Raw genomic sequence first — 25,988 nt, 5'->3', positions numbered from 1 at the left:
GAAGGGCCTTTTCTGGAACAATTGCAGAGGAAGGAATAAAGACAACCACAACGTGTAAGAAACAACCTTTTTGATAGACTGAGTAGTCATTTCTGATTGTTAAAATGATGCCATTCCTCTTTGAAAATGTGCCTCTGTGCTTGTGCTTCAAAAAGAGGGCCAAGCAAAAGAACGCCAGAGTTCCAAATCCCTTGGGAATGGAAGTCTGGAATTTCTGTAACCCTAAGAAATGGATTTTTCAGTGGTTTTAATAAATGTGCGCACACCCTCAATCTGGAGAATCATAGAAGGATACAGCACAGTAATGCAATACTTGCACTATAAATTGAAAAGGGTTACAAAAACACAAATTTAAGGGTCCAGGGAAACGTGGGTTAACATTGAGCTTGTTATTAAACAAAATGCATTTTTGCTGCTCGCTCAGTCATTCAGCCTCATCTGGCTTGAAAATAAAACCTGTGCTTTGCTTAAAACTAAAATGTTCCTAGTAAAATCGCCCATACTTGCTTTGAAATCGGACTCTCCTTTCTGGGTAGATTTGCTGGTGCAGTAATTTTACCTTCTTCATGACTAGCACGCCGCTTATAAGAGCGTCTATCTGGTTGCATTGCACGTGTGGTTGAGTGACTCCATCAGTGGCCAAAACAAAATGGGGAGACAGCAAAAAGGCAGAAGGCTTGGAGCAGTAAATCTTATTATTGTATTCAGACTGACAACACTTTTCATATTATTATTATTATTATTATTATTATTATTATTATTATTATTATTATTATTATTCATGGAGACTTACAGGTGTTACAGGGCAGTACAGGGTTAAAATGCAAGATTAATATTTAAATAGCGCATAGTTTACAATACGTGCAAATCATTCCGTTGAAATGCAATATGAAATAGGATGCAACAACTTAGGTTACAATAACATAACAGTCTAGGGTCATCCCTGTTGACCTGTGACCTTGCAAAGGTCAACCGAAAGTGAGAAAGACACCTTGTGCAATTGGGATGTGGGATTTTGGATGTGGCCTCCTAATGGCACTAGTTTGGAGCTGAGGGGTTATGAACTTGCATATGGGACTTGTTCTGCTGAGTTATACCTAGCTTCAGACTCCAGGGTAAAATGATTAAATATCTTCGAAACGTTTAAACGATTTGCCGTTTTAGCGACGCGATTTTTCTCAGTTGCATCAGACAGTGTGTTGTGCTTGGCGATGCGCTTTTACAGGAACCTGCAACCTTTCCATGCTCTGCCAAGAATTAGGACGAGCAGGAAATGCCGGAGAGATTGCATGGTGTTGCAGTGAAACGTCCCGGCGAGAAACCGAATTGAATAGAAAGTGTTGTTGCTTTAGTTTAGCCGATTGAGAATTGGAAAGAGAAAGTCGGCTGAAAGCTAAGAGTCTGTCGTTTTGTTTGAAGAAGAAGTAGAAAGACAAAACGTTCTTGTACCAAAAAAAAAAAAAAAAAAAAAGCGGCATTCCAAGCGAGGGCGCGGTTTTAAACAAGCCCAAAGGAAGGAGCGTGGGTCGGGTTCGGCTATTGAGGAGGCTGGAGAAGCAAAAGGGTAAGGTGCCAAGGGTACCGGGAGCTGCAACGCCACAGAACCGCCTGGGCACACAAACAGTGTGAGTACCACTCGGAACCTCACGCCAGACCCGTTTGTGGTTTTATTAAAGCGAGTTTAGTTTGTGTAGCAGTGCGCAAGAAGAAGAAAAAAAACACACACACACACGGGACAAAGAAGGTTTGACTGTATAGCAGTGTTTTTATTGCACGGGAAACGGTGGAAAGAAAGGAATGGACGATTAAAAGCTGAAACTGGAAGGGACGTGAGGAACGGTGTCTGTAGATGCGCATTACTTACCTGGAGGTTATGAGTGAAAGGCGCTGTTCCAGGGTGGTCCACTGGGAGGCGTGTCACAAGAAACACTATTAACGAAACAATAGCTCTGCAATTCATTGAATTGTATTAGTGGATTAGATTTACATTAGCTGCAAAAAAAACTGGTTTGGTTTGAACATAAATCCGTGATTACATGCATCTGAACAAAGCAGGAGATTTTTTTTTTCTTCAACACGTTTGTAAACTAGCAAAGCTTAACTTTCGCGGCAAGTGAAGAAGCTGGCAAACACGAAACATTATTTGAAATGGCCAGTTGTATTATTTAGGCTCAGTTAACTGCTAGCACCCCTGCGCTGACTCGGGAGCGGCGAAGATGAACACACGCTGTCCTCCGAAGCGTGTGCCGTCAGCCGCCCGCTTCTTTACACGCTGCAGACTCGCCCTGCAGCCGCGTCAGAGTTACAGCGTTGGAGGACAGCTCGGGGCAGCTTGCAGGCAAGCCCGCAGGTGGCCAGCCAGTCTACAGGGGGCGCTAGTGCACGATGAGCTGAGGACAACCTGGCCGACCTAGGCCCTCCTCACCGGGGCGACGTTCAGCCAATTATGCCCTGCCCATTGGGAATTGTCGGCTACCGTCAACAGTGGAATAGCCTGGACTTGAGCTCCAGAATTTAATGTTGCTTGCGTTATATGAGGTACTGTGGCACTATTGCACCAAATTTACACCCTGACCGTTTTGTGCGCACATGACAAACACACTAAATCTCACGGCTGTCCGGTTGAGTGTGGGGGCCCTAGGCAGCCATCTCGCTCGCCTTGCCACAGGGCCATCCCTGATCACAGACCTGTGTATCTGGATGTAATTATACTGACGTTTTCAAAGAAGGCAAACCTCTCCAAGCTACAGTCAGAGAAACGGTGGAGCACTTGCTTTTATTTTGTGACAAACCGTTCTTTTTAACGATCGAATGCATAGAAAGCCTTGTGTTTTTCACTAAATCTGACTTTATTGCTGGTGTTTTTTCAGAGAAATGTCTCCAAGGAAACGAAAAAATTGTTCTTCATTCACTGGTAGGTGAATTGTTCTTATTTCGTGTTTTCAAATGACTGACTACAATGTATTTAAAGCAAGTTAGTGGAAAAAGCAGTGGCATTTAAAAGTGTGACTGTTTTGTCTTCTTGTTCTCTTTAGTGAATAATCTTGCTGGAACTGACCCTCCTGCTACTTCGGCAGCTCTTGGTAGCTCACTGAGTTCAGCACAAACACAGCCTGCTTCTCCACTGCCACATACACGCCCTTCTTCCTCCAGCACAGCACTTGTGCCAGTCCCAAACTGCTCCTCACCCCCCTGCCTCGTAGCACAATGCATCTCTGAACCAGCGGTGCCATCCTATAACCTGGCTTCAGCACCAGCATTGCCGCGAGACGCACAAGTGTTTGCAGATTCTGAGAGCGTTCTGCCACTTACTCTCAACAAGAAAAGGTAAGGTGTGTTTATAGCGTTGTAATACTGCTGTCTAAGCGTGTCCTGATTAGCAAAGAAATGGATGCATGTGAAGTTGGAACACGCTCCTCCAAAGTGTACAAGTTCTAAAAATAAGTAACACGGCTCCACAAGAAGAACTGGACAACACCTGTCATGCCTTGTATAAGTTGATAAGGCTGTCGTTTTCAAGCACTACAGCGAAGGAGTATAAACCAGCCTTAACTCTATTAACTGAAACCCTTTTCTAATACAATTGTCATATGTCATGCAAAAAAAAAATGTACACATCAAATGCATTGTAACTATGCATGATAACATTGGAATAGTGTGTAAACATGCATGTATTTACTAAGAAACTGCTATGTAAACACACAGTAATTAGTGACACTTTATGGAAAGTGTTACCACTGACAGATCGGACAGAACTTTTGGTCAATCACATGATCTTGCAGCTTCCTGACCCTAATCAAGATCACACCGTTTCCCTTGTCATTTTATCTTCCAGGTGTTTCTCTCCGTTCGTCATGGCTGAAGCAAGTAGTCTCATCCATGAAAACCAAGTTACATGTCCAATATGCCTGGATGTTTTCACCAGCCCTGTCTCCCTTCCTTGCGGTCACAGCTACTGCAAGAATTGCATCGAGAATCAGTGGGATTCGGGTGGTTCCACGTGCCCGCTGTGTAAGGAAGAGTTTCAGAGCAGGCCGAATCTCAATATTAACAGATCCTTAGCTGAAATTGCAGAGCAGTTCAGAAACAGCACTACTAAACAATATGATGCCCGGCCTGGGGATGTGCTCTGCAGCTTCTGCCTCAGGAGAAAGCGAAAAGCCATCAAATCCTGTTTGCAGTGCCTGGCCTCTTTCTGTGAGAAACACATCAAGCCTCACTGTGAAAAACCTCCTTTTAAGAGACACACACTACTGGATCCAGTTGAAGACTTTGAAGGGAAGGTTTGCGACTTGCACCAACAGCTCTTGGATATATATTGCAGAACTGACCAGAAGCTTATCTGTCTTTTCTGTATCGACAGAGAGCACAATGGTCATGTTCTTGTGACTGCCAAGAACGAGAGGAAAGAAAAGCAGGTGAGATTTACAGGGATGGTTTTGTTGTTTCTATATCACTGATTACTGACTGAAAATTGAAATTCTCCCACCCATGAGGTTTTCATGCAGGCAGGTCTATAAAGGATATAAATGACAAATCTTTTGACATGTTTTAATTTACCCCCCCCCCCCCCCCCCCCCCCCCCCCCCTCCTCCAAAAAAAAAAAAAAAAAAATCAGACCTAGTTGTTATCTTTGTGTGCATTTATTGATGTTTAAGATGGATGCAGAATCAGGTTTCTGAGAAGGATGCATTGTGCCTATGTGATCGATATACCCAGCAGGTTCTCTAGTGATAACAGTGGATTGCAGAGAATTAATTGTTCCTGTGTTTCTGCACAGAACGTGATGGAGGAGACGCAAAGACGAGTAAGAGCACGACTCCAGGACAGACGGGAGAAGCTGTCAAGCCTGAATGCGGTTGTGGGGAAAATTGACGTGAGTATGCGCTGAAGTGTCAGCAGTTTTCAACTAGCTCTCAGTGAAAACGTTCACGTTGATGAGCAGCGAGTTGAAAACCAGTTTGGTAACTCCCTGGTAACCAGTAGAAGGACACCAGCTCTGGAGTAATATGTTGAGAAAGACAAGTGTGAGAAAGCAGTCTGGTTCTCATTTGCTATAAGCAGGTTGAGCTCATGAGGCACTTGAGGAAATTCAAGTTTACATCAATCAGTTTTGAACGTTTTAATATTGCTGTGACCAAAGAGTGTTGGGTAGAGTGGTGACAGGACGCAAGTGGATAAAATAAGGGCATTTAAACTGTTAAGTTCAATGCAACAGGGCAGGGTCTGGACGTGACCCCCGCGCACCACAAGTGTGCATCTTAACAGTGGCGCAGAAGAGGCGGTCTCATCTGCATCGGTGGTTTGAGAGCTTTTAACTTCACCTCATCTGGCGGGGGACAGGACAGAATCTGCAACGTTAGCGTGCAACACTGCGCGTTGCATAATAAACTGCATGTCGTTTACAGCTTTTCTGCGAAATGTTGGAATCGCATGAGTATGTGGGCGTGTATAGGAGCTCTGGTTGTGGCTGGGGCCGGACGTACATTGTCTCAAGTGTTGCTTCCCCTCCCAATCAGGACCACGCGCAGAGAGAAGCTGAAGCAAGCAATAGCATTTTTGACGAGCTGATCAATTCCACTGAGAGAGTCCGAGCTGAGTTTCTCGGAAAGATCAGAGGAAAGCAGAGTGACGCCAGGAGACCGGCCGAAGGACCGATTCATCAGCTGGAGCAGGAGATCGCTGGGCTGGAGTGGAGAAACGATGTTTTAGAACAGCTGAAGCAATCTGAGGATCACATCCATTTCCTACAGGTAGTACAGCGGACTGGTTAGCTAACAGTCATCTATATTGAAAAAGGTTTGACATTTAAAAAAAAGCTTTTCTTTCTATTGTCATCTAATCAAATCAACTTACAAAAAGCCAAATTTTAAGTACAGTTTTGTACTTAAGAAAAAAAGTGAATGCAGTAGCAAAAGGGGGACAATTTTACTTCTGATTGGTACAAGAAATGAAAGCTGAAATTTGGGAGAATCCTATTTTTCTGGGTCGTCTGGTAGCCCTTGGTAGACTAGGTCTGAACACATCCTTCTGGATTAGGTATGTCATTTGCAATGCAGTAAAATAAACAATGCATTATACATACTTAAATAGTATATATAGTACTGTGGCAATGTTGCCCCGCCCCTGCGTGTATTTCAGTGTTGTATGTTGCGTGTTAATGTTGGTGTATAGTCATAGGTACACAGCATATAAATGGGTCTATATTTGTATTTAGGCACGAGGATTGCACAGCACTTCACGTGCAGGTAAAACGTAATAATATGCGAGCACGGGGAATTGCACTTTATTAATTCACATGCAGTTGTTCCGAGACTCCAGTTGAATGACTGATTAGCAATCGAGTCTCGGTACAGCTGCATAAAAGCTGCATGTTTTCGCTCACTCGGGGTTGTGTGTTCGGTGAGTGGAGAACAGGTTTGGAGATGGAGGTAATAATTGTAGCAGTAGTTAAAATACAAGCTCACCGTGTTTGTCTGTTTTGTTTGTCTCTTTATTTTGGCAAAAGTGCCGTGTCCTGTGTGTTTTGTCTTTCAGCCTTTTATTTTGTTTCATTATTAAATGCTGAGGGAAACCAGTCGTTCAGCTTCACCAAACTCCACCTGTCTGTTGTTTATTTGTTGGTTCCTGGTTCTGGTCTTTGTGACAGTGCCCATCGCTTTCCTCTCCAAGTCTATAGCTTCTGAGATAACAATTAGAATACAGATAAATCAACCCAGATTTGGTTGATTGCAAGGATACCTTCGTTGCACGCTGTGGGATACATGCCACAATGTTCTATAAGTTCTACAATTTAGAAGGGATGCCCGGGTAGGAAGAAGAGACTTGAGCACCCAGTAGGTCAAGATCACATTCGTCTCAAAACCCATTGTTCTCAGTGCCACGCTTTCTCGTTGCAGAGTTTCTCCTCTTACTGCACCCTCCCGAACGCTGCCACTGTACCCGAGGTCACTGTTAGTGCAGACATGTGTTTTCAGGATGTGAGGAAAGCCGTGTCTGGGATTAAAGATAATCTTGAGGATTTCTTGAGAGATACAGAAAGAAGATCAAAACAAAGTGAGTGAAAAAATACATCTATTCCTTAAGCCGAGGGAACATGAAGCCACTTCTCCAGGAGCAGCGTCTTGAAAGCTGTTCCAGGAGACCTGGTTTCAGGTGGCTGTATCAAACCCCAAGACTTCCCTGGTGTGCCGTGCAGGGACCCGAAACGAGTCTCCTGAAACCAAGTTCCAAACCGCAGTGGCTTCATGTTCCTCGGCTCTAGACCTAAAAGTTAAGTAGCATCAATATGATTTTATTTATTCTTTCTTTTATGTTTTGATGGCGTTTACAGCCATAGTGCTCATTGCTAATTTTGCATTTTAAATAGCTTTTAATAATTTGTTATCGCGTTTATTTATTTTTGCTGAGAACATCAGAAAATTTATGAACGAGGCCATTCAGCTTATCTAAGCTCGTTCTTATTCCTACTAGCTGATTGATCTCAGAGCTTTGTCAAGTCCAGTCTTAAAAGATCCCAGGGATTGTGCCTCAACAACACGACTAGGCAGCTCATCCCACTCCCTCACCACCCTCTGTGTGAAGAAGTGTCTCCTTCCCTCTGTCATAAGTCTGTCTCCACTTAATTTCCGACTGTGCCCTCTGGTTTCTGTGTTGCGCATAATGTACTGGTTAGGGTTTGTCAACATTTTCCAATCATTTCCCTTCAACAAACATATAACTATCTGTTTTATGTACAAATTCCCAGCAAATCAAGTTGGTTTGGCGTAACTATATCAGCTCCTTTTTAAGACTTTAAAGACTTCACACTAATTCTTAATGGTTCTAGGATAAATAGAATCAGTTCTTTCAGCCAATCTCTGTAGCCTTGGGATTAGACTTCTCTGGAAAACACCAAACATTCAGCAGGTAATGTCCTTTTTTTCTTGTATGATTTCTTTCAGATCTGGGGAAGATTCAAACATATGCAGGTGAGTGTTTTATTTTCACAGTTCATATGTCATAGTGTTTTATGCATGCATATGCAGTGTCCCTTAGCAATAAGATCCAATTCATTGTACACTAGGCTTAAGAAGCATCTATCACGGGTACCTACCAAAGACAAAAAAGTCAAGTTTGTACCCAAAAATGTATTAAATTAACATTGGCAATTGGTGCCAGTGGTCCTTATTATTATTGCTCTGGGCTACCCGTCTATAGAGTTCAAGTAAAATCTCTTAAACCTAATTTATTGAGAGAGATTAGTTTTCAAAGAACCAAAACATGAACAACAAAAAAGAACTGTTGGTTTCATAAAAGATATAAAGATACAAATAGACAGCCTTCTGACCTGTAACCTAAGATGGCTGCCATACTGCGGTCATGTGACTTTTTGATTTCCGGCTGATAAGGATGTAGGCTTCACTTGTGGTACAAACTGTATTCTATGATTCTCTGAGTCAGGTTTGATCGCGGGGGTTCCCCTTACCCCTCAAATTTTTGGGACAATGATTAATCTGACCTAAATTACAAAAATGAAATTTGGGATCAATAAATGAAAGAAAAAAAAAAAACATTGGTTAATTTAAAATGATAGAATTTTACAACTTGAATTAAGAGGAGTGGACATGTGACGGAAACTTCAGTTTTTAACGTCACCCACGCAATGATCTTGCATTCATGTTTTATTATTTATGGACCACCATCACAAAGCGCTTTGCAGAGGCAGGCTGTGAACTGTGCATTATATGCAGAGTCACTTCCAATAGGAAGTTGATTTAACATCTCACCCGCAGGACGGAGCACAAGGAGGTGAAGTGACTCGCTCAGGGTCGGTCATTGGCGGGATTTGAACCGGTAACCTTCTGGTTATAATCCCTGGACTTTAATCACTGGACCACTCTGCCTGCACTATATATTGTAGTACAGCATGGGATTGTGTCTTCTTTTTCAGATACAAGACGCAACTTGCGTTTCTACAAGAAGACTGTGCTTTACCTGGCAGTTGTGTGCTTGCTGGCATTCGGGTGCTTTCCGGCAACACCTGCATTCAGTGGCTTAAGCGTTCAGTGTGAGTAGCAGATGACACTTGGAGTCGTGCTAATCAGTGCCCCACTTGTTTTATCTCAGTTGAGGCTGTTGAACCTGCAAGGGTCACAAGAGTAAATTCTACCATTTTTGGAATTGAAGGTCAGTTTCTGAAGACACTGCAAATCAATAGAAATACTGTGCAGTGTAAAGCAGGTGAGTTTGTTCTCAGTCAATAAGGTGCTGTGACAGACAGCAGCTCATTTGCACCTCCCTCAAGCACTGATTCAGCCAGCGGGCCCAATTCTGATAAAGCCTCCTACGGGTTCCTGTTTTTCACATGATTTTTTTTCTCTTTGATTATGTTTTAGATCACAACAGATTCACCGAGACCAGGAAGCAACTGGAGCGAGGTAATGACCCAAAACACATCGTGCATGTTCACTAGACCTGCATTTAAAAGTCAGGGAGGTTTTATTTGAATAAGATAATGGTTTCATTTTTAACCCTAGTTGTGTGCTAGTAAGAGACAGGATGTTCATTAAGAAGCTCTACTGCCTGGCTCCCATTAGCTCTCTCACAATACATGCAGTGTCTAGATCCCAACAGAGAACAGGCAGTCATATTGTAGTTCCCAAAGGAATACACTTCATAGAGCAGTTCTGTGAAAGCAATTTGTCGAGAACGTTGAGAATAAAGCCCTAAAGACAGCCACGCATTTAATTGCTGCGGATATCTTTAATTTCATTCTGCAGCTGAAGGAACACTGGCCCTGTTGTCCACTGCAGAAACGATAAGACGTGATATGAGTATCGCATTTGCTGTGTCCTTGTGTTCACCAGATTGAGGGTGTAGATAGCAGAACCATTTATTAAAACCGTTTCATTCCATAGGCTGCTGTCTGTTGTCATGTCACCTCAGTGCACTAGAGCAGACATTTTGAAAAGAGCTTTGAAACAGGCTTTAAAGGTAGAAGTGTTAAAAGCTGTCAGGGTGTGCAACGCTTTATTTTTGGCAACCTCACTATTTAAGAGAATGTGGAACAAGTCCTTGTACGCACAACAAACACGCTGGTTGCTGTTTCTCTGTTTCAGTTCAAATTGATTTAAACGAGACAAAGCAGAAGCTGGAGACAGGTAGGTACTGTGCTAACCCACACAACCAGCACAAAAACTACTCGCTCTTTCACTCGGTCTACAACGAAGTTTTTCAAGCCAAAGCAAAACTTTATTTGAGTAGGATAATGATGCCACTGTGTTGTTGTTTGTACCAACAGTGTATCCAGAAGGGCAAGGGAGATTTCAAAGCAATTTTAGTTTTAAACAAAGCAAAGTTGTTTTGTTTTTTTTCCAAGCTAAAGGAGTCTGAGTGACCGAACAAGCTGCACGAATGCACTTTGTTTAAAATGAAATGAAAAAACAAGCTCTACGTTAACCCAGGTTTTCCTGGGCGTTTTAAATCTGTTTTTGCTACAGTTTCAATTTGAATAGCATGTTAAATTCAGCATGTTCCCATGTACATTAAGCTTTTAAAACCGTAACAATGTGACGATCACATTTACTGTGCTGTTAAATTCACAGCCAAATGACCCTAATTGCATCTTGTGTGTTTTGTTCTCTCTTTTTAAGCTTACAGAATCTCCAATCATACAACGACGCAACTAGAGACAGGTAAATATACGTATTTATTGAAAGACAAGAATAATCGCCACCACGCGGGTAAGAGACTGTCGTGTGTTTGGTTTCGGGGAGAGAGGAGACAAGTGATTGAGTTGATGCTGCAACTGTTCAAAAAAACGAGTCTCTCAAACACAAGTTTGAAATGTTGACTGCCTATTTGGCAAAATGTCAGCTTTGCAAGAGACATGCAGGAGCGTGCAAATTTATCAGAACACCCCCTTGCTTCTGTAGTTTTGATTGGTTGTGCAGATGAAATCAAATGGTAACTGAAAATCTGGGAAAATTGTCAAACTAAGGCAAATTAACGATTGACTAATTTAATTGACTTTAATAAGCCATGCATGCAATCCATTTAAAATAGTAAGCGAAAAGGAACACAGCAACAGATGGTAAAATGCATGAGGCTTTTTAGAAGTAGTTTTAAATGGGTACATAATGACCTTTTTATTTCATTGTGTTGCATGTTCCCATGTGTTGCTACAACTGTTTATGTAAGGTGTGTGTTTTAATTGTTTATATATATATTATATATATATATATATATATATATTTTTTTTTAACATTTTGACCACTTTTTAAAACTTTTTAAAATTGCATTCCCGCCTCAAGTTGGCTTCTCATGTACCCGCATGGACCGCTCAGAACTACATTTCCCAGCATCCTGCTGCTCACTGGTAAATCCATCTCCGTTACATATGTGAGCAGGAGGATGATGGGAAATGTAGTTTCGCAAAGCTGTATTTTATTGGATGGGTAAATCTCAGTGTAGAAATGAGATCTTTCTTCAATGTCTTGTTTCAATTTTAGCCCACGCTGCGCTTGCTGAACTATCAAGTAAGTGTTCTTGTTCTTAACCACATTTCGTAATTTTACATTGCTTACCTGTTCAATAGCCCGTGCTACTAAACCTTAATCTTGATCTTAGTGTCTCCAGAAGGTAAAAAAACCAAACAATAGGTCAACCAGCAAAATTAGTAAGTGGTCTATTTTATAATGTCTGATGCTCTATTTTGTGAATGTACTGTTTGAAATTAAATTTAACTGGGCTTCAGTCCATCAGTGAGAATTAGGATTCGCCACTTCTTTTAATGATTCAAACAATGGCAGAATTGGTTTAGACCCAGTTTAGATCTGATTAATGTATTGTATTTTACTTCTGGTATTGAGAGCCACACAAATATAAGGGCTTCAAAGCTGCCTTTCAGTACTAAAAATCACTGAGTAATATATCTGCAAGGGAAAAATGGAAAAAATATATGTTTTGGAGTAACAACATAAAACTTTATCTCCCCCCAGGGAAAGAAGGAGAAATCTCAAGCACAGGTAACAGTGTGTATGTCTTCAACAGCTTTTGATATGCAGAATTGAAATTCTTTTACTAGAATGATGATGTCATCGTAACTCATCTGAAATGTGGACATTCCTGGTCCAAGTTTTGTACAGCTGGCGGGGATAGGCCACTGCCAATCTGGGTCCATTAACATCATACCTGGGGTCAAAATGCGTCAAATGTCACACCAGGGACAATCGAAGAAGCATCTTGCTGAGCTCTGCGTTACTCGGGTAAAGAATGACGGCGCTGTGCTGCATTGCTCTCAGAAAAAAAGAGATGATATTAAACCTAAAATAAATTAAATAATGTTTTGAACAATTGAGAGAATTGCACCGAAATTCTCTGTCAGTGTCAAGATATAGCTTCCTAGTATGTGATTAAAGATAATAATACTTGACTGGAGGTCCCAAAGCAGTGCAAAGTGGCAATCTCTGCTGGGAATTCCAGAGGGAGTGGCTCCCCCTAGTGTCTCCTGGGTGTAAAGGGACGATTGGACCTTGCAGTTGGGATTGGAGGATCTTGGGTTCACCTGTTTGGGGGGGGGGGTTAGGGTTAGGGTTAGGGTTAGTGAGGGAATATAGTTGAACATTTTAAATTGGAAAGTGGTGTGAAACAATTGGCCATTGTCGAATTTTCAAAAATAAAGAAGAACAGCCTTAGTTTTTTTTGGACAGTATAAACCAAAAGCTAACTGTCTTCTTCTTTTTTCTAGTCTGGAAGTGGATTCGCGCTGCATCAGGTACTGTTATATTTGCTACTAATTAGTTTGCTGTTTTGCTACCCTACCGAGCTTCATTGCCTTGCTTCTATGGGTCATTTGAGGTCTGTTCCAAAAAGGATCTTAGGAAACTAGAGACAGTTAATCAACAAAGAGTTTGTGTAAAGTTGCTTTGGCAAATGCAGAATAGTACCAACAATTTGGCTTCTCTTATATGTCTCAAAACAGGCAAACCAATGCTAACAACTTGTTAAGAACGGAATGTGGCTGTTTGTTTCTGCTGGAATAGTTCTTGCTATTGTATAGTGAGAGTGTGTGTCAAGCTATCAGGTTGCTGGTGTGGGAGCTTTTATAGTTCGTGGAAGTTGTGCAGGTGCAGACGTCAAGCCCCTCTGAAGATGCTCCACCACCCCATTGCTGGTCACTCACTGGTTGCGTATGTATTTATTTGACAGTAAATAATGAATCTGCGCAGCCAGTTGGCATTTGCAATGAACAGGTTAAAAAATTCCAGAAGTCGAACATGTGCATGCATTTCAAGTCCAGGATACAAGTCAGACAATAGCAAAGTAGTTCCTAGGGGCTCGCCGTTATCGTTTCGTCTCTTCCACAGTTGATTTGACTCTGGACCCTCACTCTACAGCACGCTCGCAACTCATCCTGGGTAGGACAAAAGTGGCGCCTCACCCGGGCCATGCAGATGTTCACTATAGCTCCTCCTGTGTCGAGGGAAGGGAGGCGTTCACCTCAGGGAGACACTATTGGGAGGTGAAAGTGAGGCACAGTCGCAACCTGATATTGGGAGTCACCAGCAAATCTCCTCCAAAGAAGTGGGTTTTTGATATAAACCACTATTGTGGTTTCTGGTCATGGTGCACAGAGCAGTTGAGGTGGGGGGTGTTTGTGGATTTTAAGGAAGGGTTTGTCTCGTTTTACAACGTGAAGACTAGATCTAACATCCACACTATCATGGGAACTTTTAATGACACACTCTGCCCATTATTCTGTACTGTTGAAGATCTTGAAATAGTCTCCCCCAATGAAACGTGAATAACAGGACTGAAACACTTTAGAAGCAAATGTTTTTAGCTAGTGACAAAGCAGCAGTGTCACATATCTGTTTAAAGCTATTGTATCTAGTGTCTTCTAAGTGAAACCATGTTACTGGCTGAGAGCATGTCAATCAACCAGGCAAGCAGCTGATTGGAAAATAAGGAAAGAGGCCATTGACGGGGGTGGGGACAAATTCAATCTCTGAGTAAGTGTGTAATCTGAAAGCGTGGCTTGCAGACAGAAATCTCTGTAACCCCTCCCTGGTGATCGACTCTTTCAGGTTTGACAGGTCAGGTTCCTCACATCATTTGTGAAATTGTATTACTGTCATTTTTCTGAAAAAGAAAAAAAAATAAATCAATTTCCTTTCTAATCCTGCTGGTTTATTTCCAATATCTGACTAGAATTGCCATGGGATTGGCTGCCCTATGTTATCCCCAGCTTGTGCATCCTTGCTAACCTCACGCATGGGGTTTACTGTGCCCAGAAACTGTATGTAATTATACCTGAATCCTTTAATAAAATACTAATACTCCAGTATCCCTGTTCTGTTATTTATCATAGATACATAAAACATTTGTGCCTATTGATTAAGCCTTCCCTGGCGCCAGTACTGGTATCTTAAAAACATTTTTTTGAAGACTAGTATGCAAACAGGCCTGTAGTGGGAAAATGATTCCCCAGGAGTTGAGAAAGACAGGGGCTAAATGCCATTTTAATTGTCTCCATTAGATGTCAGTGTTTCCTTAATTATCAAGTTTGTAGTTACTTAAACAACAGGTGTGTTTTTAAAAGAACATGAGAAAATGTTGAACTGAGTGGAGACGTTTTGCACCATCAATGTGTCTGTGTCTGCATGTTGCCAGGTAACAAGAAAATATTGTATGCGCTGTATTTTTTTTTTTTATTGAATCAAGGCAGTAATGTGCATCATATGTTTTTTTAAATGCCATTGGGTGATTTCTGAGGTCATTTAAAACAACGCTTTCAACCCAACACTACATCAGATTTAACAGAGAGAAGAACAAGAGGCTTCAATGGAAGTTGAGTAAAAGTAAATTTAGAACAGAAGGCAGGAAGCCCTGTTTTACAAAGTTAGTTAGAAACGCATGGAATAGCCTGCCAGGTAGTCTAAAACACTGGGAACATTTTAAAAGACGAGACTCTGCTTTTAGATGAGTTCTCCACAGTAGGGGAGAATGGTGTGCTGAGTCTTGATGGCCTTTTCTCGTTCTCAAACTATTTTTTAAATGTTCTTTATAACATGAACATGGCATGTGATTATACTGGATTAATATACATCCTGGTTGCGTCGGGAGACAGATTTTTTTCTTTTGTAGAATACACTAATTAAGCAACTCTAACGGCCCTTTGACATTTTAATACACATTCCACTCATCCACACTCTGATTTTTTATTCAGTAAATCGTGAAAGGTGATGATCAAGCTCCGCTAGATTTGACGTCAGCTTCAGGATTTTCCGAATTTATTTTGAAATGTATTTAGCACACCGCTGAATTAGTAAGTAGTGGAACGACTATTATTTTTGTTTGACTCCATGAAGACAAGAGTTTGAAGCCAAAATGGCTTGATCATTGTCAAGTGGAAGTGAAAACATCATTGGTCTCTGAGGTGTTTCACACGACACATAAGAGGCTTGCATCTCCAGCTACAAATTTCAGAGCTACCCATAATGGAACTTGACCACAACAGAATGATAGAACACAGCCGTGTACCAAATGTGAAGACCCTACATCAGATTGCTTGAACTCCATTACCCAGAAAACCAAACAATGTCAGCCAAGTTGAATAAACGGCCAATTTTAAGGTAATAAATTTCTCTCGATTCAATAACCCCGACAAATGACAGATTGTAGAACGTGCAGTGGTGGGAATAATAAAAATAAAATCATAAAATAAATACACAATTTGTACTAGAGGACAAGCAGTTCAGTCAGTGGGAACCTGCATCTCTGAAAGCCCTTTGATTGTTAGATGAAGATCTTCTCTTATTTTATTGAGCTCCAGTAAGCCCACTTGTAGGTCAGAAGCCACCTCACGGATTTTAGCTGCAAACTGGGTCTTGGCTCCCTTCCGCAATTCCATCGAGTCCTTCGCGATGAAGAACACGTCTAAACCCACAGACAACCCGGACAGAACCACGGATGCCACGCTGACCACTCGGACTGCAGTGGCCGCCCCTCCGGCCAGCCTGGCCAGCTGGACCACTTGGACAATCTCGTTAATTTGACCCCCGACCCTCGTCCCTTTCTGCAGCGCCCCTCCGATCTTCGGGAAAGCTTGGCTGTACATGCTGTCGTTGACCTTCGAAAGATTGAACCTCTGCATGTTGTCAATGCCCTTTTCCACGAACACCAGACACTCGGAGATGTCTTTCATCTCGCTCTGGTACCCTTCGATGATCTTCTCCACTTTTTTCCGGTCAGAGGAGTTGCTCACCGTGTCTGAAATGTTGGCGGAGGCGCTGGTCACGCCACCGGCCGTGGCGACCCCCAGCCCCACGGCGCTTACTATGAGGGAGGTCCCGAATGTGAAGGGAGCCAGGATGAGGCCGGCGATGGCAGTCACCCCCCCGGCCGCGCTCACAGCCCCCCCAGTGATGCTGGCGATCGTCGCCTTCTTGTGAAAGCGGTCGACTCCGTCAGCGATCGCGCAGAGCTCGCTGATATACTTCTGGAATGTTTCGAAACGGTCCAGGAACAGTTTGATGAAGAGCCGGATGCCTTTGTACACTTTGCAAGCTGCAGTGGTCATGACCCTAGGAAGAAGAAGAAATAAAAAACAAGAACGTATATTCGCCTATTTCATGTGTTGCCACACTTCAGTGGGCTTTTTAGCTCTGAAAAAAAATGAAGCCACCTTCCTCTACACCTGTATACAGCTCTGGCATCGCCCTATAGAATGAACACATTTCCTCATTCTAAAAGCCAAGAAAGATGATGCAATTTCTTTCTGGAAAAACTGTCAAGTGCAAGTAGTTGAATGGTGACATTTCCAAGCAATTATAACCAAGTTCCTCAAAGCAAAATGTTGTTGCTTCTTATCCAGTCATCTGTATTATTAAACTTGAATTCATGAGAGTGATATGAACCTAGAGGAGTCGGAGCGAGCTCCTGTAGGTGTACCATTTGAAAATGTCGCATTGGAAAGCAATAGATCTTTACATAATCACAACTAAACATTTTTTTAAAAGGTGTTTTGGTCACAGTTTTAGCGTCTGCATGGGTTTTAGAAGAAATATGAATATCTCCTCTTACCTGACTTGTTCTTCGTCAGTGAATTCTTCAACCGAACCCCACTCCTCCCACCCTGCAGTAAATTGACCACACAAGACCATTGAGTATAAACCCTAACCCTAACCCTAACCCTAACTCTAACACTGCCCCAACCCCAAGCCTAACCCTAACCCTAACCCTAACCCTAACCCTAACCCTAACTCTAACACTGCCCCAACCCCAAGCCTAACCCTAACTCTAACACTGCTCCAACCCCAAGCCTAACCCTAACTCTAACACTGCCCCAACCCCGAGCCTAACCCTAACTCTAACACTGCCCCAACCCCGAGCCTAACCCTAACACTCCCCCAACTTTAAAACTCCCCAACCCCAAGCCTAACTCTAACACTAACACTGCCCCAACCCCAAGCCTAACCTAAACTGCCCCAACCCCAAGCCTAACACTAACACTGCCCCAACCCCAAGCCTAACCCTAACCCTAACACTGCCCCAACCCCAAGCCTAACCCTAACTCTAACACTGCCCCAACCCCAAGCCTAACCCTAACCCTAACACTGCCCCAACCCCAAGCCTAACCCTAACCTAACACTGCCCCAACCCCAAGCCTAACTAACACTAACTAACCCTAACACTGCCCCAACCCCGAGCCTAACCCTAACACTGCCCCAACCCCAAGCCTAACCCTAACCCTAACACTGCCCCAACCCCAAGCCTAACCCTAACACTAACACTGCCCCAACCCCAAGCCTAACCCTAACACTAACACTGCCCCAACCCCAAGCCTAACCCTAACCCTAACCCTAACACTGCCCCAACCCCAAGCCTAACCCTAACACTAACACTGCCCCAACCCCAAGCCTAACCCTAACTCTAACACTGCCCCAACCCCAAGCCTAACCCTAACTCTAACACTGCCCCAACCCCAAGCCTAACCCTAACTCTAACACTGCCCCAACCCCAAGCCTAACTCTAACACTGCCCCAACCCCAAGCCTAACTCTAACACTCCCCCAACTTTAAAACTCCCCAAACCCAACCCTAACCCTAGCTCTAACACTCATACAAAACCTACATACATTTTTTAAAGAAACACTTGTTCTGGCATTACAATGTATCGGATTTGAAACCACATCAGAGTAAAGAAAGTTCTGTTTCCGTGCTTGCGTTTCCTAGGTGAGCACCTCGGAAGCAGCTGATTGGATAACGACAGGGCATTATGACCTGAGCAGTGTTACACTATCCTAAAGCTTCACTTCCAAACAGAGGTGATTTATGCCAGTGTAGTAACAGCTATGCACTAATGTTTGGAAATACTGCAAATTCTTAGCCTCGGTCCTTCGTAGAATTGTTTGCGTGCGATGCACTAAACAGCTTTTATCTACCATAATATCACCGCAAGTTTACAAACAGCTTAAATTACTGCTCGTTATATGGGAGAGATCAAAATTTAAATCTCATTATAAATAGGTTTGCAACATCATCAAGAAACATCTGGCAAAGATAAAAGAGCTGCTGTATGGTTTCTGTAGACTCCAACCTTAACTGTGGCACTGGCCACAGTGAAAAGGAAACCAAATTTTTACGAAGACGAAATTGACCAGTTAGTTAGTGAAATGCAAAAAAAAAAAAAAATAATAATCAGGAAATATTATTTAACGCTTTGCAGGGCCAAAAAAACATTAAGAAATGAAACGTGGAAATAAATGACTAACAAAAGCAATTCACTGGGACACTGTAAGCGACAGACACTTGACGTTTCACAGAAATGGCATGACCTTAAGAGGATTACAATAAAGAAAGCAGCAGAAAATAATAAAAACAAATAGGGCAAGCTGACTGTGTTAAACGCAAACCAACACGTAGATCTAAACGAAAGGGCCCCAAAACGGAAAGCATCAATAAAACTAGGCTTGTTTCTATATATGGGAAATCTGCACAGCAATTCTGCAGTTGACCACGTTTCTACTCGTCTGTACCCTAACCATGTGCTTTCATTTAAGAATATCGCAGAAAACTTTTGCTTGAGTCCATGTATACTGAGCATCAAAAGAACTGTATCACTTATTTGGATAAAATTCACTAGATGTGATCAAAAAATGACAAACTCTGTTTCAGAGCAGGCGCAGTGACTTTTTATCGTGCTGGTTAAGAACTGACATCACGAAGATGCTGCAGAATGATCTGTCCGTCTCGGGCAGGTGTTGTGACTCTTGGTCTCCCGGTTGATGGCCTGTCATTGACAGAGTGTGTCTGGTTATACCGTCTCGCCAGGTTTGAAATCGCTGGCTGTGAGCGCCCAAGACGGCGAGGCACAGTCCGCTGGCCTAGTGAAGCCTCCAACATGCCGATCGCACGAAGGCGCTGCTCTCTTGACAGACGTGGCATATTGTTTTTTTTTCTGTAATTTTCTTTATTGCTTTTATTCAAGCTTGTAATTCAACAGCTGGAATCACTCCCTATCCAGGGTCCAATCAACTGTCCAACTAATTAGGTGATTCTGTGCTTCAGTCACAGTCGCTCAAGCGTGTCGTGGGCAAGGATGAAGGATCGAGTGATTAAAAAGAAACCAGAAACATTTTGTCAACGTGTATCATTTATATACCTTATTTTGTTTCCCGAAAATCAATGTGTTATAATAGTGATAAGTTTCTTTTGATGCTCTGTATATATTTTAGTTGTTAAAGGAAAAAAGTACAGTACGTAAATACTTTTCACGGTGTTTCAGTCAGTGTGAAATTTCAGCTATGAAAGCTAAAACTATCATAAAAAGTTTTACTCTCAAATAAGTTTTCTTACAATTCTCAACAGAGTTTTATTCACTCTGCAAGCGCTTGCACAGAATCCACTGCCAGGGACATATAAAGATGCGAAAGAAGGGCCGTGACTCTATTGTGGTTTTCTATACACAAATAAACTTGTCTGATTTGAAAAACATCTTGAACGATACCAGCAAATTCCTGCACTGCTTGGTTTGAATTCGTGAGCAGTACACAACAAGCTTCAATATGAAAGCTGAATATTGATTTCAATAAACAACACGTTTTAATGAAAATGAATATTGTACCCTAAGACGCTAAAGAGAAAACAGGCTTCTGTTATTTTTAAATACAATTGCTTCCGATTATAATAATGCTTAATGACAGGGACAACATTTTATTTCGGGTTCGTGTTGAAACGCGTTCATGTCTGCCTGTAACCCTGCCCCCCATGCAGGAACACTGCCTGCTAACTTCCCCTATTCAAAATATCTAAATCTATATAAACAATAATAACTTTCTGGTTCTCTCTTCCCTTTTTTCAATGAACAGAATTTAATTAATAGAGTATAAAAACTAACCAAGCTAACAACTGTAGCCTAAATATATTAATATTATTATTATTATTATTATTATTATTATTTGCAATCTCCACAAACTGCAGGTTCTGTTGCATTCACAGCGCTGATAATGTTAGATATCGCTAGAGATTACTACAGTGTGGGCCATGGGTCAAACTGATGCGTTTGTAGGGCACAGTATATCGTTTGTTTTTTTTAATGCTGTTCCATTTTTATTTCATTTTAAACCATTTAAATGCCAAACCATAACAAAACATATGCAAATACAGAGCAAAAAAAGTGGCCGGGCAAAATACTGGAGCGTGCATGGGGGAAGGCCGCAGGAAGGCTGGTAGGTTAATAAAACACAGAGACGCAAGCCCGATACACGGTCCTTGCAAAGGAGCCGGCTCTTCTGTACAGCGGTATCGGCACTATGCTTCAGTGCAGGAGGTCCCGGGTTCACGCCCGCCCTCCGCCTGTGTGTGGATTGCCTCTCCCTGTGTGAGGCGCCTGCCTGCGGGAACCGAGATCGTCACAATACATAGTCGTCTGTGTTTGTTTCCATGTTTCTCTTCCATTATTAAGTAAAGTTTAAAATTAAGCACCTTAAAATATAAAAGAAAACAAAAATTATTTATTGGTATTTAATATAGACTATTAATAATTTGTTTTGTTTATTTTTTTATATTTTATGATGCTTTATATTAAAGTAACTAAAAGCCTGTAAATGCTTGAACAGGAAGCTTCACACAAGAACAGATCGTTGAATCTATGCCAGGGAGACATGCCCAAAATAGCAAGCACAGACCAAAGTCATAAATCAAGAATCAAACTACAATACATCGTGACCATGTGGGCAATAATCCTTACACGATGAGGGCACTAGAGCGGGCATTTTGAAAACAGCTTAGAGACAGACTCCAAAATTATAAGTGTAAACAAGCTGTCAGGATGTTAATATAACGTTAAAATAAATGTGTAACGCTATTTTTAAATACCAAACAATCTTAGCACAGGCATGGTAAGAGAAAAAAAGTTGTAGAATGAGCAAGGGCAAATAATAACTCGCCTTCTTCGTTCCGCCACCAATCCAGAAGACTGTTGGTGTCCTGTTGAAGAGAATGCAAACCCCTAAATGTTACAAACCCCTTCCTAGAACTGTAAACACATTCTTACTGCAGGTCTAGTCTCCATTTACATGAAGAGTTTTCATTTCTCTAAATCAATACGCACATTGCAAATCAGCCCATACCGTGTTCACAGATTTAGGAGTGTAATAATTAGTACTGTGTGCAAAATTCCACTCGCACCCTGAGGTTTTCATGCAAACTTTACAAAAAAGATGATGCTTCGTTTTGTTTGTTTAATTTTAATTGAACACCTTTAGATCTCTATCTTAAACGAAGGCATACCTCATCACTCACCCAGGGAGCTTTGTCATTTAAAAGGTCTCCACACTCCAGTGTGCTCCTGTCCTAACAAAACAAATCAACAAATCAATGGTGTCAGTTACAGGCGATGCTAATTCACTCAGGAGTTAAAAGATTTGCAAGAAAAATCTGGTACATCAGAAGTTTGTTTGTGCCAGGAAGGTAAGAATGTTTTTTAAAACTTGCAGGGTTTTTTTTTTCTCAAGAAATCTGTCACTCTTCCTAGTTCCAAAGCAACTTTCTAAATGAAAAGCATGTCAGTCAACAGGGGAAGCATCTGGTGGGAATAATGTCGGGGAAGAAGCTGTTGAAGGGGTGGGCACAATTTCACCATGCAGAGGAAATGACTAACAAAGTGGCTTGCAAAATGAGATTTGTTTCAACCTCGCGTGGTATCACATTTTAAAAATAAGGTTATCTTTGCTTCCTATAACACATGCTGCTTTCAAAACTGCACATTTGAGACCTATGTGAAGAATGGCCGTGCACAGCAGGTATAATTTTGTTAGCTCTGTACTCACAGCGAGGCGCTTATTGCTGTCCGCTGGCTCTTCGTTCTTTTTCCCACCCAGCTGCATTGGGATCTTGTCCTGGAAAAATAAAATGTCAAAAAGAGATTTTAAAACATACAGAAATTAAAGCATTGACTTGCGCTGCACGCCACACAGCCGTGCCTTTACCAGGGGAAACGCTATTTCAATCAGTCCTGCCTTATCTTAGAGCTGTATGTCATTGGAAATCACGTTGGAACCTCGAGGACTCCTAGGTCCCACCCTGTTTTCATGTCTACTCAATAACGGAGTTTATGTTTCAGCTTGCCACAAAAAGAGTCAGGACTGAAAGGGTTAAACAAAATAAAACCCCTCAATATTTGAGTAACTGCTAAGCGAACAACTACAAAGAGAACAGAAAGATAAGGGGAAGTGAATTTATAAGCTGATTTGCTCTTTCGATATGTAAGATCCATCACAAGCCAGCCAGCAGGTGTTTCCTGTTAAAACTCCCCATTCTATTTCAATGTCTGTTTCGCTTCCCTGTGTGAAAGAAGAGCTTGCAGATCACCTTCACTGTCTGCTGCAGGTCGCAGCCTGCCTGTTTACTTCAGAGTGACATGGAGGGAGGAAACTAAAGCACCTTGAGAGCATGTAAACAACCTGGACAGCGAACACGGTCGGAAGAAGCAGGATAAACCAGGGAAGAATACAGACTTTGACTAGTGTCTTCATAACTGTACACTGATGAAAACGCTACAGTCGAATCTAACTGCCAGTTTACTCTTGTAAAAACATGTTGGTCTTCTTGAGAGCTACCTTAGTAAAACGCACATCTTCAGAGCAACGCTGCAACACGAACTCAAGGCTATTTATAATAGACAGGAATTTTATAGTAAAGTAAGTAGAGATCGTTAACATTGTAGCGATCTCGGGTCCCGCAGGCAGGCGCAAGAGCGAGCAACACGCTGTATAGCCCATTGACTCAATCCGAGGAGAATTTTAGAGAGATCCCTGTGTGTGAATGTGAGACCGTGAGAGGGTCAGTTGTGGCAGGCAGTAGGTCCAGGACAAACGCTTGCGGGTTCGGGTCGGGTTGCAGGTCTTATTAAAGCGGGTCGAGTCCAGAGTAAGAAGGTGCTGCGGTGGGTTGCGTATTCGGGTCGCGTCCTGTAGTAGGGGGTCCAGTTTGGCAACTTGAAAACTCACTGGTAGCCTCACCAACGCAAGGTCCTAAGCACTGGAGTAATATATGTTGAGAAAGACCAGTGTGAGAGAGCATAAGAACATAAGAACATAAGAACATAAGAAAGTTTACAAACGAGAGGAGGCCATTCGGCCCATCTTGCTCATTTGGTTGTTAGTAGCTTATTGATCCCAAAATCTCATCAAGCAGCTTCTTGAAGGATCCCAGTGTGTCAGCTTCAACAACATTACTGGGGAGTTGATTCCAGACCCTCACAATTCTCTGTGTAAAAAAGTGTCTCCTATTTTCTGTTCTGAATGCCCCTTTTTCTAAACTCCATTTGTGACCCCTGGTCCTTGTTTCTTTTTTCAGGCTGAAAAAGTCCCTTGGGTCAACACTGTCAATACCTTTTAGAATTTTGAATGCTTGAATTAGGTCGCCACGTAGTCTTCTTTGTTCAAGACTGAACAGATTCAATTCTTTTAGCCTGTCTGCATATGACATGCCTTTTAAGCCCGGAATAATTCTGGTCGCTCTTCTTTGCACTCTTTCTAGAGCAGCAATATCTTTTTTATAGCGAGGTGACCAGAACAGTTTGGCTTAAGGTACAAACTATTATTTTTTTTTACTAGACTGTCCCATAGTTCTGTGCATTCAAGGCTGTGTTGCCTGTCCAGTCTGTTTACAGAGCTCCTTGGTCACTCTAGTTACCTACAGCAACAGGAAGTTGCATAACATCACAGGCCCAGCTCCGCATGTCCAAGAAGGAAAATAAATACGTAATGTAGAAAGAAAATAAAACTGACTGCCGCTTGAAATATTTTAGGAGGAAATTATACTTTCAACATGGGCTATAATATATATTTTAAAGTGAGGTACTAAACTTTTGCATTTATGAATAAACCAACCATCTTTATATTAATATCAACGCTCTCTATATATCTATATTGTTTTGTTTGTATTAATTAATTAATTAATTAATATATATTTAAATCACACACATGCTAAAAAAAAGCGAGGTAAATAAAGTTTTGCCATAAAAGCTTATAACAGTACAGTAATTTACCACTCGTTGTTCATGTCATTGCATGGTGAACACCAAAAAAAGTTAAAATGGTGTTTCTTCAATTTTTATTTGTGATTTTCGACACAGTAGTTTAACATATATTTACTTCTGTTCTGTCCCGCGCACACACACACACACACACACACACACATATATATATAATATAAGACATATATATATATGTATATTATAGATATATATATATATGTATATATATATATATTATATATATATAAAACAAACATACACACGCACACAAAACAAACAATCTATAATCAAACTCACAAAAACTATCAAATCTGCGTATAGTCTATAGCAGAACTTTCGTTGTGGTTCCTATAATTTTAGGGGGGAAAAAAAAACCACGAGTACTTACTTTGATCTTTGTACAAGTTTGCATTGTAGTTAAAGTTTCTCAAAGAAGCTCGTCGCCTCGTTTTGTTTCACTGTTCAGAGCAATTCCACAATATCGCAGAAACTGCGGGTCTCGCCGTCAGTTTCAGTCTGTAGAGAAGTTGGTCTTCCTAGACGAAGCTGACAGTATTCATAAAAACATTTCCTCGGTTCTTGCACGCTAGAAAGAGAGTGGTTTTCGACACAGTGGACTGTTCTGTATGGGCATCGTTCCTGTGCGTATTTACGACACGTGTGATTGAAATGAACAAGCACAATGTAAAGCAGAAGCAAAGTGTTTGTATTGCACTGTTCCATCGTAACGTGTAGGGTTACCAGATTTCCAGAGAGAAAAACTGGGTCATTTTTACACTAGAACTGAACTTGGACAAATATACATTATACTGATAAAATGTTATACACAAAACACGGATAGCACAGCTTGCCAGCCTGATTCCTTTGTGTAGCATTATATATATATATATATATATATATATATATATATATATATATATATATATATATATATATATATTCAATGTAAAACTTTACAAGTCATAACTATCTGATATTAAGTGTTATTATTATTATTATTATTATTATTATTATTATTATTATTATTATTATTATTTATTATTATTTGCCTTGTCCAGGGCCCCCAACTGAGGCAGTTAGTTGCTTTATATGTTTCCCTATGCTTTACCAGACCTCTCTGTGCTTTACAATGCTTCCCTATGCTTTACCAGACCTCTCTGTGCTTTACAATGCTTCCCTATGCTTTACCAGACCTCTCTGTGCTTTACAATGCTTTACCAGACCTCTCTGTGCTTTACAATGCTTCCCTGTGCTTTACCAGACCTCTCTGTGCTTTACAATGCTTCCCTATGCTTTACCAGACCTCTCTGTGCTTTACAATGCTTCCCTGTGCTTTACCAGACCTCTCTGTGCTTTACAATGCTTCCCTATGCTTTACCAGACCTCTCTGTGCTTTACAATGCTTTACCAGACCTCTCTGTGCTTTTCTCTGTGCTTTACAATGCTTCCCTGTGCTTTACCAG

At 41.5% G+C, this 25,988-nt stretch overlaps 2 protein-coding genes and 1 long non-coding RNA gene across 5 annotated transcripts; 1 reads left to right on the top strand and 2 right to left on the bottom strand.

The window, feature by feature from the left end:
* The first annotated feature begins 1,283 nt into the window (after nucleotides 1–1,283).
* On the top strand, nucleotides 1,284–14,342 carry LOC121307365 (E3 ubiquitin/ISG15 ligase TRIM25-like). Of its 2 annotated transcripts, none has more exons than XM_041239568.1 (16): nucleotides 1,284–1,564; nucleotides 2,871–2,914; nucleotides 3,036–3,327; nucleotides 3,836–4,418; nucleotides 4,781–4,876; nucleotides 5,520–5,753; nucleotides 6,900–7,056; nucleotides 7,944–7,970; nucleotides 8,933–9,049; nucleotides 9,378–9,419; nucleotides 10,101–10,142; nucleotides 10,635–10,676; nucleotides 11,493–11,519; nucleotides 11,982–12,008; nucleotides 12,731–12,757; nucleotides 13,350–14,342. In XM_041239568.1, the coding sequence occupies exons 2-16, from the start codon at nucleotides 2,875–2,877 to the stop codon at nucleotides 13,784–13,786; spliced, it is 2,190 nt and encodes a 729-aa protein (XP_041095502.1). In that variant the 5' UTR covers nucleotides 1,284–1,564; nucleotides 2,871–2,874; the 3' UTR covers nucleotides 13,787–14,342. The 2 variants fall into 2 exon arrangements, with proteins under 2 accessions (XP_041095502.1, XP_041095501.1); XM_041239567.1 differs by having other exon boundaries at nucleotides 1,285–1,625; nucleotides 13,350–14,341.
* A 316-nt stretch (nucleotides 14,343–14,658) lies between these two features.
* LOC121307394 (apolipoprotein L6-like) lies at nucleotides 14,659–17,182 on the bottom strand. Its single transcript, XM_041239603.1, has 2 exons — nucleotides 17,068–17,182; nucleotides 14,659–16,568 (listed from the first exon to the last, which is right to left on the bottom strand). Exons 1-2 carry the CDS (start codon nucleotides 17,145–17,147, stop codon nucleotides 15,740–15,742), a joined length of 909 nt encoding a protein of 302 aa, XP_041095537.1. The 5' UTR covers nucleotides 17,148–17,182; the 3' UTR covers nucleotides 14,659–15,739.
* A 4,251-nt stretch (nucleotides 17,183–21,433) lies between these two features.
* LOC121307431 lies at nucleotides 21,434–25,223 on the bottom strand. Of its 2 annotated transcripts, none has more exons than XR_005948330.1 (4): nucleotides 24,914–25,223; nucleotides 22,316–22,384; nucleotides 21,777–21,839; nucleotides 21,434–21,473 (listed from the first exon to the last, which is right to left on the bottom strand). It is a non-coding gene; the product is annotated as an uncharacterized LOC121307431 (long non-coding RNA). The 2 variants fall into 2 exon arrangements; XR_005948331.1 differs by having other exon boundaries at nucleotides 21,789–21,839; nucleotides 24,914–25,222.
* Nucleotides 25,224–25,988: the final 765 nt, after the last annotated feature.

Source organism: Polyodon spathula, chromosome 55, assembly GCF_017654505.1.
Source record: "Polyodon spathula isolate WHYD16114869_AA chromosome 55, ASM1765450v1, whole genome shotgun sequence".
NCBI classification, from domain to species: domain Eukaryota; kingdom Metazoa; phylum Chordata; class Actinopteri; order Acipenseriformes; family Polyodontidae; genus Polyodon; species Polyodon spathula.
Note: the sequence above shows the minus strand (reverse complement) of the source record. Positions and strands in the feature narration are given on the sequence as shown.